Genomic DNA, 12,896 nt, shown 5'->3' on the forward strand with positions numbered 1-12,896 from the left:
ACCAGGCTTTCAAGCACTTTGGTGCAACAAAATTGATGCAAGGCATGGTTCCCCTTATAAGAACACCTCTCATTTTCTGTGTATCTGATGTTAAATGCATGTCAAGGAAGCTGCAGCCTGTATGACCTAAGAATTATCAACATGAGGCCGATCAACCTCAAAATAATTTGGAAATATGCACCCTCATGTTTGGAGCATTGCTTGGGTGCAGATTTGAAATGTTATGGAATTTGCAGCTGCATCAAAATTATATCCATACCCGCTTCTATCTAAACATTTGTCACAGGGTATGCAGGGGTTGTGGCCTTAGAGGGGTGTTGCTTGGTGCCAAGCACTGCTTGTGAAACCCTTCTACCCTTCAGCGTTCCCCTGCAAAATAGGAAACAAAAAAAATCAACAAAAAAAGCTCCTCAGTCTGATGCAGATGTCCTGTAGAGATTTAAAAGCCTGTAATGGGCATCAGCTTTTCAAATCCTCCAAGCACAAGCTGGAAGCCAACCCTATGCAGGGGTTTCCAGCTCACCTTGTGTTTACTGTGTATCCTCACTGGATATGTTGTGACACACAGTGGCACATTGAGCATGGGTAGGTCTGGTCACCAGAAGACTTTTCTAAGCTTAATGCAGTCTAAAGCAGTGCTTGAAATGGAAATCTAAAACTGTAGGTACTCACTATACAAGGGAAATCTAAAACTGTAGGTACTCACTATACAAGGGTACCAGTTTGTTACTAAAAAGTGCAGGTACTCTCCTATTAAAAATAATGTATTGCTGCTATGAAGTGCAGGGTCTCTCCCTTTCTAATGGCAGAAGGATAAGTACTCAGGGCCTGTAAGTACCTGTCCATTTAAAGCACTGTTCTAAAGGCTTTTCTAAGCTTAATATGGGATGATTCCACAGGGAGGGTGGGCTAAAAGAGTAGTCACTGAAACAATGATGCTTGACATTGCTAGGGCCACAAAAAAGGAAATGATGCCAGAAGTAGGAATGTCAGGGAGAGTGTAGGAGAAATGGCCTAACAAGATGCCAATCAACTACAAGGAGGTTATCGGAAAGTAAGAATGGACCAACATCGTAGAAGTGCTTTTATGGTCAAATTTCCCTGAATTGCGATGGTGAAACCTTTCAGAGATTAAGATTTTGAACAATTTAGGTACTTTACGTTATCTGATTCCATGTTTTTGGAAGGAAAGATCCCAGAGTCGTTGTCCCTTTTCTCATATGCCTGTAGGATAAGTATTTGGCGAATCATTTCAAAAGCAGATACTCAAGCGAGGAAGAAGACTCCGCTGACTATAAAGTGGGAGCAGAAAACTTGAAAATCCAGGCCTCTCTCATATCTCTAGCTCGCTCCAGCCCAGCGCGTAGCTCCAAAAAATACAATTATAAAAAAATGATATTATCATTTTATTTTTCCTTTTTCCTGCTCTGAGAGCAGAGAGGCGACGCGCCTCCACCTTAGCGGAGGAGCCACCCCTAGGTGCTGGCCTGCAGTACCATTGAAAGAAGAGAAAATAGGGTCAAGAATTGAGCTTGCAAAATGAGTGGACGAAGACACATACTATGATTCACCAGGAATGTCACAGGCTAGGAAGAGGGTACTGACCTCAGGTCAAGAGAGAGATAGTCCATCCATCACCCAGGTGATTAAAGCAGTTAGTGTGGAGAAATGAATAACCACAGCCATTGCTTTGTCTGGGGTGAAGGATTCATGAAGCCAAATCTGACTGACTTTTCAGCGATATTCATGCATTGCGGCCGATTTTTATCGCATTTGCGATAAACCTTGGTAATACCAAGGTTTATCTGCGATAAAAATCACCGCAGCTCAGCTGTAAATTTTTGTCTCTAACCAAGCAATAGCGATAATTATCGCTATTGCTTGGTAATATGCCCCTAGGTCTGCTTGCAAACTCTGCATGGGACAGAAATATATTGTAAAATGTACCCCCAGATATAAATAATCTCTTTAGAACTGGTCAGACCTAAAACCAAGATGGAATCAGAAGAGCGGGGTGAGATGTAGGGTCTTCAACTGGGCCACGACTAAAGAAGTAGTTATTGTGGCTAGACATAGAGTCACAAAACAAATCTTAGTAGCAGCCCAGTGCTTCAAGGAACAGAGCAGATATCCTTCAAATGTTGTGTAAATATCACTGCTGAACTCCCATTCTGGCCTAGATTTACTAAGCCTTTGCATTACCCTTGCGTCGCGCAAGATGACGCAGAGCAACGCAAAGGATTAGCTGGAAGTACAAAATAGGAAGACACACAAGAACTGATTTGCGTGGCCCTGCATGGCTTTGTAAAGAAAAGTAATGCAATTCAACAGTGTGCAATGTGTTATATTTCTTATTGGAAGGCGGTCAACGGATGGAGCATGGGCATTCCTGTGCATCCACCCATGGATTTTATGCAATTCCAGATTTACTAAATTTGTAAAGCTGGAATGACGTGAAATCGGTAGAAACGGTACACCTACCGCAGAGAGGCATAATGAAATGAAAAATCTTTTTTCTCCTTGTTATTTCCTCTTTCTATGCCTAATGCATTCTGCATCATGCACAGAAAGAGGAAATTGCCTCTGTGGATTGTTTTCATATGGAATGTATCCCTTCCTGCACAAAAACAATCCGGTCTGTAACACAGGTACCCCCTGCACAATGGTGCAAGGGTGTTTGCATTAGGGCTGGGCAGCCTCGAGTGCACCATTGCAGGGAGAGAGTTGCAGGGTGACATAACTTAGTAAAGATGGAGCTTGTCAGCTCACACCCATTCACAAAACTCCTTTAAGCAACTTTGGGGCATATTTACAATAGAAGTGACGGAGTGCAGTGTTAGCCTTCTTGGCTTAACGCCATGCTGCGCCACATCTGAAATGCTGGACTGCACAGCATTTACAAGAATAGGATGCAGCCCTGCATTTCCCCCTGCGCTGGTGCTAAATTTAGCTGTCTAGCGCCAACACAGGCACCTTTGCGCGATAGTGCAAGGGCGGATGAGTTGCAGGGGAAGATTGTTTATGTGCAGGAAGGTGTCCCTTCCTCCACATAAACAATCTATAAATTGCATTTTGTAACTTCTATGTGTGCTGCTTAATGCAGCACACATAGAAGTTGCAAAACTGCATTTTATTTTAATGATTGTTTGGTGCAAGAAGGGACAACTTCCTGCACATAAACAATCAATGGATTTTTGCTGTTTCCATGTGTGCTGCACAACGCAGCACACATGGAAACAGCAGAACCGAGGAGAAATTAAACATTTCTCATTGTTGCTCCACGGTAAGCCCAGGTTTTCCCTAGTCTTAATTTTGGCACTACCCCATCTTTACGCCACCCTTGTAAATATGGGGCATCGTCTAAATCAATGGGTGATGCGGCGGAACGGCCACCACAACACACATTGCCCTAGCCCTTTCACGCTAAGCATAGCGTGAAAGGGGGCCTTATTTAGAAGGCAGCGTTGAGCCACGTTAAGTGGCTAAATGCTGTCTTGTAAATAAGGCAAAGCCCCTATCGCCACCACAACGTCGTTAAAAGGGATGCTGTGGTGGTGATAGGGGCTTGTATGTATGCCTCTTTGTTTGCTGCCCTGCATTGCATGAATTTTGGATACCTAGGCCCCACAGTGCCTATTATGTTGAATAACAATACTAGGAATACGCCAGCTTGTACTTAATAACAAAGTATACGATATCCACATTTCAAGGAAACCCTGCCATCTCTTTGTACAAACATTGCTTGTGGAAAGAACATCAAAACAGTGATTGCTATTAACTGCAAATAGTAAAGATACTTCAGTGAACACAAGTAAAACAGTGCTATAATTTTGCAAAGATCTACAGCTTACCATATACTTTGGTTTGACTCACACCTTTTGTGTATTGCCCTTCACTTATAAAATGAGAAAAGATAAATGTGGTCCACGGATTGCTTTTTTGTCCCAGATATAGTCTAGAATCTTAATTTGTGTATATTGGACCAGAGTCACAAAGACTGTTGATTATGTAGGAGTGAATTACTCTTCTAGTATTGCTGGCTATCTCGTGAATTTCAGGAGTAAGCCAAGAGTATCACTGACTTCCTCCTGAAATTCAGGAGTACTGCAAGAGTATGTCACAGCAAAATCTTTGTGAATTGGGCTCCTATAGTATATAGTAAAGCTAGCTGTTTTAATGGTAGTGACCTGTCTCTTTATTCTCTGTTTTTTGTTTCTTTATTCAATAAGGCAAGAATACTTTTGGAAGTTACTCCAGTGAAGGAGCTGATGCACTTCAAATGGGTGAAGTATGGTTCTAAATTCTTCCTCCTCTGGACCTTCCTGTACATCTCATACACAGTCCTTCTCACCATCTGCTGCCTGCACCGCCCGCTAAAAAAAGCAGATACTCCACCCGACCAATTAACCATCAAGGTCACAAAACCCCTATGGGTAAGAAGTCATTTTTATTTCTTGAAATCTAAACTATTGTCCAACCTCATTTTACTTATCAATGCAAACCTTAAAAAGATGGTAAGTGCAGATAAGCTTTCTCCATCCATGCTAACAGGTCCTGGGACAACATCAATTTCAGATCCCAACAGCCGCTTCTGGTTTTCTTAAAGCGTCGGGACACTCCTCGGAGTAGCTGAGTGCTATATAAAACCATTAATAACATAACATAACATAACAGATGCAAGTTTTAGTGCCCCGGGTCAAAGGATCCCGAGGTGAAAGACCCCAACAATGTAGGGCTTAAGGCTGATGAGGATGGCAGAGCACTGCTCTGATTGAAGGTCTACAGAGAAACTTGCTTCGATCCTACACACAGGATAATTATAACAAGGTTTTAATAAAAAAAACAGGTCTGTGAGTCTTTTGTTTACCTTTTTGAGGCTGAAAAATCGTAAAAGAAAGACTCAGAGACATATTGGTTCTTTTTTTATAAGAGCAACATGTCTCAGAATCTTTCTGTTAACATATTTCAGCCCCCCAAAAATCATAGAAACAACCACCAGAGGGCCTTGTACTCCAGCTGAAGAGCCTAGAGCTAAAGCTAGGAGTGCTTTACAAAATATGGTAAGTTCTCCTCGGGTATAGATTTAATGACACAGGAGACTAACAGTTTTTCACAGCTCCCGCAAGAGCGGGGGTAGGGAAACAAATGTTTCCTCTCACCCGGTGGGAGCATTTTTAAAGCTCCCGTCGGGTGGGAGCAGACAAGTTTTCCCTGTCTGCACTGTTGTGGGCAGGGTAACAGTGTCCCGGTGGTGGAAGCCTCTCCGGGACACCACAGTAGAGCCGGTCCTAGGGGATGGGGTCCCTGGAGCCTTTAGAAGGTCCAGGAGAGGGTCTACGTGCCCCCCTTGCCTTCAATATTGATGCCAACCCGGAAGTCGGGGTCCCAGGGACCGTTACCGGCTTGGGGAAGGGGCTATAGCCCCCTCCTCTTTATATTTAAGTTTTGGCTCTGGGGGAAGGTGTCCCCAGGGCCTTTAGAGGCTTGGGGAGGGAGGGCACCGGCCTCCCTCCATTTCATATCTATGTTTCGCCTTGGGGCTGTTGGTCCCGGTGCCTTTCCAAGCCTCCCCTTTTGGTTTAAATACGGGCACAGAGGGGTGAGGACCCCAGGGCCGAAACTGACCCCGGCATGCCTCCCTCCCCAAACATTTATTTACATTGATCCCCTGGACTTGGGCCACCCCGAGGGACATATTTCATTTGAAAGAAAATGGCGACGGTTAGTTTTTTTTTTCCCTGTGATCCCATGATTTTGCGGCAATACAGTGGCAAGTAAAGTTGGTTAAAAAAGGAAACATTCATGGTTACTTTGTCATGCTTCCGGCTTCAAAATAATAGTCAAGTAATAGAGTGATAATAGTAAAGTAATAAAGAATGAGTATCAGGTGAAGAAAAAGACTGTTCACTCTCCACATTGAGGTAATTGCCTCTATCCCAGTAGTATCTGGAATTTGTCAAAGTAGATTATATCTATGTCAAATTCTCATGATACTAATCACTATGCACATGATCCGAATTTAGATAAAAGGGGGCAGATTTACAAGAAAGTGATGCATCTGTAGAGATGGGTCACTTTCCCTGCACCACCCTGAGAAACCCTTACGCCACCATTGATTCACCGTATTTACAATACGGCGCGTCACTGCACAAGGAGTGACAGATGCAACAGAAATTCTGACGCATCTGTTGGGGTAAAAGTCATGCATTGCTGGAGTGCTGTCGCAAACACAACGCAACTCCAGCAATGCATTTTGAGGCATATTCCCACTACACTGCGTTGCTCCTTACACCTTCAAGCAGGCGTAAGGTTTTGCCGCAGTGGCGTCCTAGAAGTGACCCAGTGAAATCTTTTAGATTTCACTGCATCACTTATGCAATGCTTTCCTGCATAGGAACGCCCACCCTGCATACATTATACCTGACGCAGGTATAATGTGACACAGGGCTTTACAAAGTGATGCATATACGTGACGCATCTCCCTAGATGCGCCATCTTGTAAATTGGCCGCATTTTTTACCCCACCGCTGTGTCAAAAAGTGACGCAACAGCGGCACAAAAGTGTTGCAAGGAGCTTGTAAATCTGCCCCAAGGTACATGAATTCTCTCTATGTCGACAGCTAAAAAATCTGGCGTGATGAAGCCTTCCTGGATCAATGTGGGCCACCAGTGCCATAGCTAAGTTCTACATAAACCAGAGTATTAGAAGGAGAAATATGTTTCAAGAGTAACCAATTTAATGAGGTTTGTAGAGTTGTAGTTTCGATCTTACCTAAGCCTGCACATGCTAGCCTGCTTTATGATGTTGTTTTTTGTCTATCATAAATGGCTGGTGCTGAATTAAAAGAATGGAATACAGAGTGAAGATGTACCATATTACATATCCTCAGATGATCCTAGAGTTTTAGCATTTTATTAAAATGTGAGCAAAGTAATTTCACTGTATTTTTTCATGAAGAATTTAAAAGTGAATTATTTTCATATTTTGTAAATCATTTTAAGTAAAATAAATATGTAATTGCAAAAAGTAATTTACAAATGCATCCAGCAATAAACAAATCTTTTTAAAAGAACAGTACAATTGATTATGTGAAAACATGTTCTTTCATATTGATTCAAAAGAATTTAAAGAACCGGGTGCTAAATCTCTGTACATTGGAGCGTGTTAGTTCCTTCTTCATGGAAATCATTTGAATCTGCCACAGAACCTTCATACATACTATTATGCAATAAATGTAAGAAAAAAGTACATTTGGAAGTAATGCTCAATAAAACAAACCTATTGTGTAGATGGAAATTTCACGTTGACTGTCGACAGGAGTAAGAATATCAGGTTTCCGGCTTGAGACCAGGCCCTCGTAGATGGCCTCTTGGCTGTTGGACCTCAATCACTACCCCCACAAGACTCAGGGATTCAATTAAAACCAGCTCCAGTCTTCATGAATGCATGCACCGGTGTTAATCCATCTAACAGTATCCACCAACTAGCCCAAAATAGTAGGGATCAATCCCCTATGGTAAAAGCATCAAATGGCTCTATGAGCGCATCATGTGACACTCTAGAAGCTACCTCCACCTTGCAGACATTTGCTAAAAGAATGTGTTCAACAAGGACTGACCAAGGAAATAGATGCCAGGGTTCCACCATTCAAACTGACCCATTAATGGCTGACTGGAACCCATAACATCACCCGTTTCCCTAACCCTCCAGTAATCCCTTCCTTTCAACGTCCAGCCGAGGGTGTCCAGATCTGCTTGATATTGATGCCCAAGAAACCTTTATAACGCCTCCCTTAAGGTCTCCAGTAATCAACTCATGGCTTATGCTCTCTTGGAACCTGGCTGGCTTAAAACTTAAAGACCATGATTGGGGCCCTTTTATTGGCCAACACAAAATTTGTGTATTTCAGGAAACCTGGGCCCCTGAAGCATGTTTTAGATGTGGTTATTCCAACATCTAATGTCCAGCTTTGTTCCTGGAGAAGGGTCGACCGATGGAGAGTTTAGTAATTTGGGTAAGGAATGTGCTACATTTTACAATCAGAAGGCTGGCAGTTCCATCCCTGGGTATCCTTGCTCTTTCCTTACACATAGAGAACAAGTGCAACTTCTTTTTAAAAGTGTATAATATACCCCATAATGTGAATAGGGAATTTTTCTCTCTAGTGCTTTTAGACAATCATTTAAGTTCCTACATCCTGATGTGCACACGATAGTCGCAGGTGACTTTATTGTGACATACGAACCCGTAGGAGACCGTGCCCAGTCTTTAACAGATTAGGAAAATGCTCATTGGCCGAATCCAATGTTAGATATCCCTACCTTAAAAACAATCTCTACGTTGGCTCTGTTGAGTAACACACTAAGATTAGGGCTAAGAGCCCACAATTCTAGATCCAACTCTGATCAAAACGGTGCTATGACATTTGAACGCTCTAACAGCTCAAGTAGATTCAACTATATATTGCTATGCCTGCACACCTGGCCATTTTTGTCTGATATGGCAGTTATAGAAAGAGGAGATAGGGACCATATTGCCCTGATACTACACCTGAACCAGCTGGTCAGACACGGCAAGGCATCAATTAATCCTACTTTATTGGGAAACGTAACCATCTCCACTAATAAAAAAGCCTTAAAAGGGTATTCATGGAAACACTCCCAGATCTCCTGAAGCTGGTAGACTCGAGGGTGGTAGAGGCTGTGGAAAAGATGAGACAGCTAACAGATGAAGTGTCATGCCCAAATCTAACAATAAAAATTCATTATGATTTGTCAGCTGGGCTGAGAGACTTGTTATCTATAGTCAAGAGGAGAGGCGGAATGGCTCGTCCTAACCCCCACCAATGGTATAAGACTCAGAGCAGTGCTGTCATGTCCCAATACTGGATCTAATAAAAGGTAGAGATCATGATAATATCCCTGAGACCTGCAAGAAATATAAAAGAAGTGCTTGCTCAAGCCAAAGCTGATTGTGAAATGGAGATCTCAGCTGGCCTGACTCAACAAGTCAAGTCCGGGGGCTCCAAGACATTCTGGTACATCATAGCACATGGCAGCTGCTCTTCCACTTCACCAGTAGCATTCCATGTTCAACCGCAGAAGTGGGTCAGGCATTTTGGGAATCTATACGCAGCATGTAACGAAGATGGGACAGATCTTGATATAATCAGCCTGGGACACCCTTACTCTCTAACCATCATAGACCTCCTTGTGGTATCTAGCCTAGGTTCCCAACGGGCCCTAGATTTAAGTATCTGTAGCAAAGCCCCAGGCATGGATTGCATTCCGGCTGATCTTTATGCAGGCAAACCTGAAATCTGGACAAATTATCTTAATGTTATTATGAAGGCTATACTAAAAGGGGGTCCTGTTGCCCAAATCCTGGTGCAACACTGATATTGTGCTAGTATACTAGAAGAGGCCACAAGAGGACCCAGGGACCCTATAGGCCAATTAGCCTTCTAGATGGACTCCAAAGATGTTTTGTGTACAAACTGACCGACTGTCCAATCCAATGATATCCTTGTTGATTTACAAACTAGACCAAATTCTAAAATGTTTGACCCTACATTGGAAAACAGTTGTGTTGGCTAAGGGCAACCTCTACGTAATTTTCGTTGATGTAAAATCTGCCCTCAATATGGTTCCCAGAAGGAATCCGTGGAATGTTCTAGAAAGAATGGGAGTCCCCGACAATATCCTTGATATCATTAAAGGGATCCCCAAGAATAATTCTACCCCTGTTAGATAGGGGTCAAATGGGGAACTTACGGAAGCATTTGGGATAGAGAAGGACATGCATTAGGGGTGTATACTAGCTCCAACCTTTTTTGCACTGCACGCTAATGGCCTGGTTGAAGCTCTAAACTTCCCAAACAATGATGCTCCAAAAAATGGCCTAAAATTCATATCCTGTTGTTTGCAGACAATAGTTGGATTATTTCTATAACTCCAACTAGTCTGCGAGCAATTTTAAATTGCTTCTTGATGTTTTGTACAGATCAAGGCCTCAAGCTAAATATTTTCAAAACAAAATTCATGGCATTAAATTCCCGAAGTCCTCCTCATGTAAGAATTATGCTCAATAATTCCCCCATTGGGCGTGTGTATAAATTAGTTTATTTTGGGGTTTCTCTGACCCCGAATTCTAGTTGGAAGGCAGATGTTAGTAAGAGTGCACTCAAACTCCAGCAAAAGTCAAAAGCATTTCTATAAATGGCCCAAAAAAATTAAGTCTCAAAATAACTTCCAGCTTTAGAACTTTATTTAAAAAAAAGGCAAAAAGCGCTGCTTTATACGGAGCAGAACTGTGGGGTCACTCATACATTAAGGAGTTAACTGTGGCAGAGAATCGTTTTCTTAGACATGTGTTCAACCTTCCAAAAAGTACTCCAATAATCCCCTTGCTGCTGGACTTGGGCCTGTACCCAATAGCCTTCACAATCCAGGTCAGATCTCTCTTGTTTTGGCATAAGATCTGCACGGCACCTGCATTGGACTCTTATGTGTCCACTAATATAGATTTGTTGACCTTTCTAGATCACCTGAAAATGCCTAGGTTGTCATATCTAAAGAGGCTGTTTAAAGCTCTCTCCCTGGATGCTCTGAGGACCAATCCTGATGAAGCCACCCAGATTTTGAAGCAGCTAATCAAAGTTAGGTGCATGGATTACCTCTGGGGTGAACAGATTCAAACTTGTTCTTCAGAAAGAATAACTGACAAGCTCCTAGATCATAAGATTATCCGCCATCTATGAAGAGTCTTTGAATGCCATACAGGGCTCTATTCCAAGACAGATTTACTTGAAGTTTTGCTATGGAACTCTCCTAGTGACTGAATTTGTAGGAAGGTGGGGTAATTCAAGTAACCTTAGTTATCTCTGTCCAATGTGTAATGCTGGTCGTGACTCCATTGTCCATCATGTTTTTACATGCCCTGCCATTAGATTGTCACAGAAAAAATGTATATTCCCAGTGTGTCATTTGCTGGGGTTAAGATTCTCCCAGCTAGGATTGAGGATACTAAAATCCGACACCAACGAAGGGGTAGTGATTAGTATAGCCAAGTACCTGCATGCAGCTTGGATAAAAGGCCGTGTAGGCCTGGTGCCCGAGCCAGCACTTGTGGAAGTGTAAATCCCATGGATGCCATTTATTCATTTGAAATTGAGTTCTAGCTGGTTATGAGCTAGGAAACGTGATTGTACCCACCAGTGCTGCAATTTTAAATCATATTTGTATCTTTTGTTGATTTTAACCTCCTTTTAACCTATGTATTCCTCTATGGGACTATTGAATTGTTGATGATGTAGGTGTATGTGTTTAATGGATTTGTAATCCAAAATAAACTAAATTTTGATGATGAAGAATCCATAGTGGAGCGATGTCTCTTGAACTCTTGAGGTCTTTATTGTAAGGTTCTACATAAAGCACGAACAGCAGAGGTAAAAAAGGACATCCCTGACTGGTATCACGATTTATCTGAATTAAATCAGTAGAAGAACCTAAGCATAAAACCCAAACATTAAGATTTTGGTGAATCTGCTGAACCCGAGCAATAAAACGCCAGTCCAAACCCTGACGCTGCCATGTTGACCCAGAGAAAAAATTATGAAAACCCGGTCAAAAGCCTTTTCGGTGTCTAACATTATCACTCCGACAGGATTTTCCTGAGAACAGCCTGCCTCTAAAGCAGTGATAACAGTATTAATGTGAGCAGTGGTATCGCCCTCGAACAAAACCATGTTGATTCTCATCAACAAGATCAGAGATAAGCGTTTCCAGCCTATTAGCCAAAATCTAAGTATAACTCTTGGAGTGAGCATTGATCAGTGATATAGGCCTATATGAACCACAGAAAAGGGGATCTTTCCTTTCTTAGGGAATATGACGATGTTGGTCTATGTCCATGACCTGGGAATCTGCCCAGGTAACTCAAAAAAGTTGAATAAATCATGGAGAACCGGATCTATGAGATTCAACAATCTAACATAGAATTCCAATGGACGTTTGTCGGGCCATAGGAATTGCCTCATGCCAGCTACCAATAGTGGCTTCTACTTCAGAAACCAATATTTTACCTTCCAGCCTAAGGTACTGTACAGTAGATAGCTTCTGATGATGGTAGGCCTGAAGAAACTGAACAGTTTGGTCCATGAAGGGGACCAAGTCCTGTTCATACAGCTTCTGATAAAAGCCGCAAAACTCCTCTTGAATAAGAGTAGGATTGGCCACTAAATCCCTTGAGAATTCTTAATCCCAGAGATAACAAATGTATTAGGTCTGCCACGGACCCAAAAAAGATAGTACTCAGTCCATTCCTTTGCTATTTTCGAAAAAAGGTAATTGTTTGAAATGAGCATTTTACATAATGTTATCAAGCATGCGTTCCCTAAGGGAAGCTTGGGCTATTGCAAACCCATCCATCAAGAGTGCAAAGGAACTCTAATCTTGAGCGATTGCGGTGGCGACCATAAGGGAGTCTAGATGAATAAGAGTAAGCTGAGTTTTAGCCTTGGCCTGAGCAGCTTGCTTCCATTGGTATTAAGAAGGATTTTGTTACTATTCTTGTTAGGTCTAGTAAAGGGTTCAGTGATTTAAACCTGAGTTCAAATCCTGGTAGCTTTGGCACAGAGCAAACAGGATTAACTTAAGAAAATGAGTAAAGCATTTAGAAGTATCCAAAAAAAGTCATAAACACCGCTCAATAAAAATCCGACTCCAAATGATAAAAATAGATAATAATCTAATTAGCAAAATCACAGCAAAATGAGAAATATCCAATAAGGGGAAGCAGAGGTATGAGTTTTTAAATTTTAAATAAAAATAGTGCCAAAAAGGACCAGAGTGCCAACGGTGGGTAACTGGTTGTGCTAGAAAGGTATAAGGGTATG

At 42.1% G+C, this 12,896-nt stretch overlaps 1 protein-coding gene across 1 annotated transcript in view; it reads left to right on the plus strand.

Moving 5' to 3' along the window:
* The window catches only part of LOC147683933 (transient receptor potential cation channel subfamily V member 6-like), a 201,188-nt gene that overhangs the window by 112,729 nt on the left and 75,563 nt on the right, over positions 1-12,896 (plus strand). Inside the window, exon 8 of the mRNA XM_086944925.1 lies at positions 4,230-4,433. Coding sequence (XP_086801051.1) covers positions 4,230-4,433 — 204 coding nt within the window. The remainder of the gene's footprint in view (positions 1-4,229; positions 4,434-12,896) is intronic.

Source organism: Lissotriton vulgaris, chromosome 11 (assembly GCF_964263255.1).
Source record: "Lissotriton vulgaris chromosome 11, aLisVul1.2, whole genome shotgun sequence".
In the NCBI taxonomy this organism is placed as follows: domain Eukaryota; kingdom Metazoa; phylum Chordata; class Amphibia; order Caudata; family Salamandridae; genus Lissotriton; species Lissotriton vulgaris.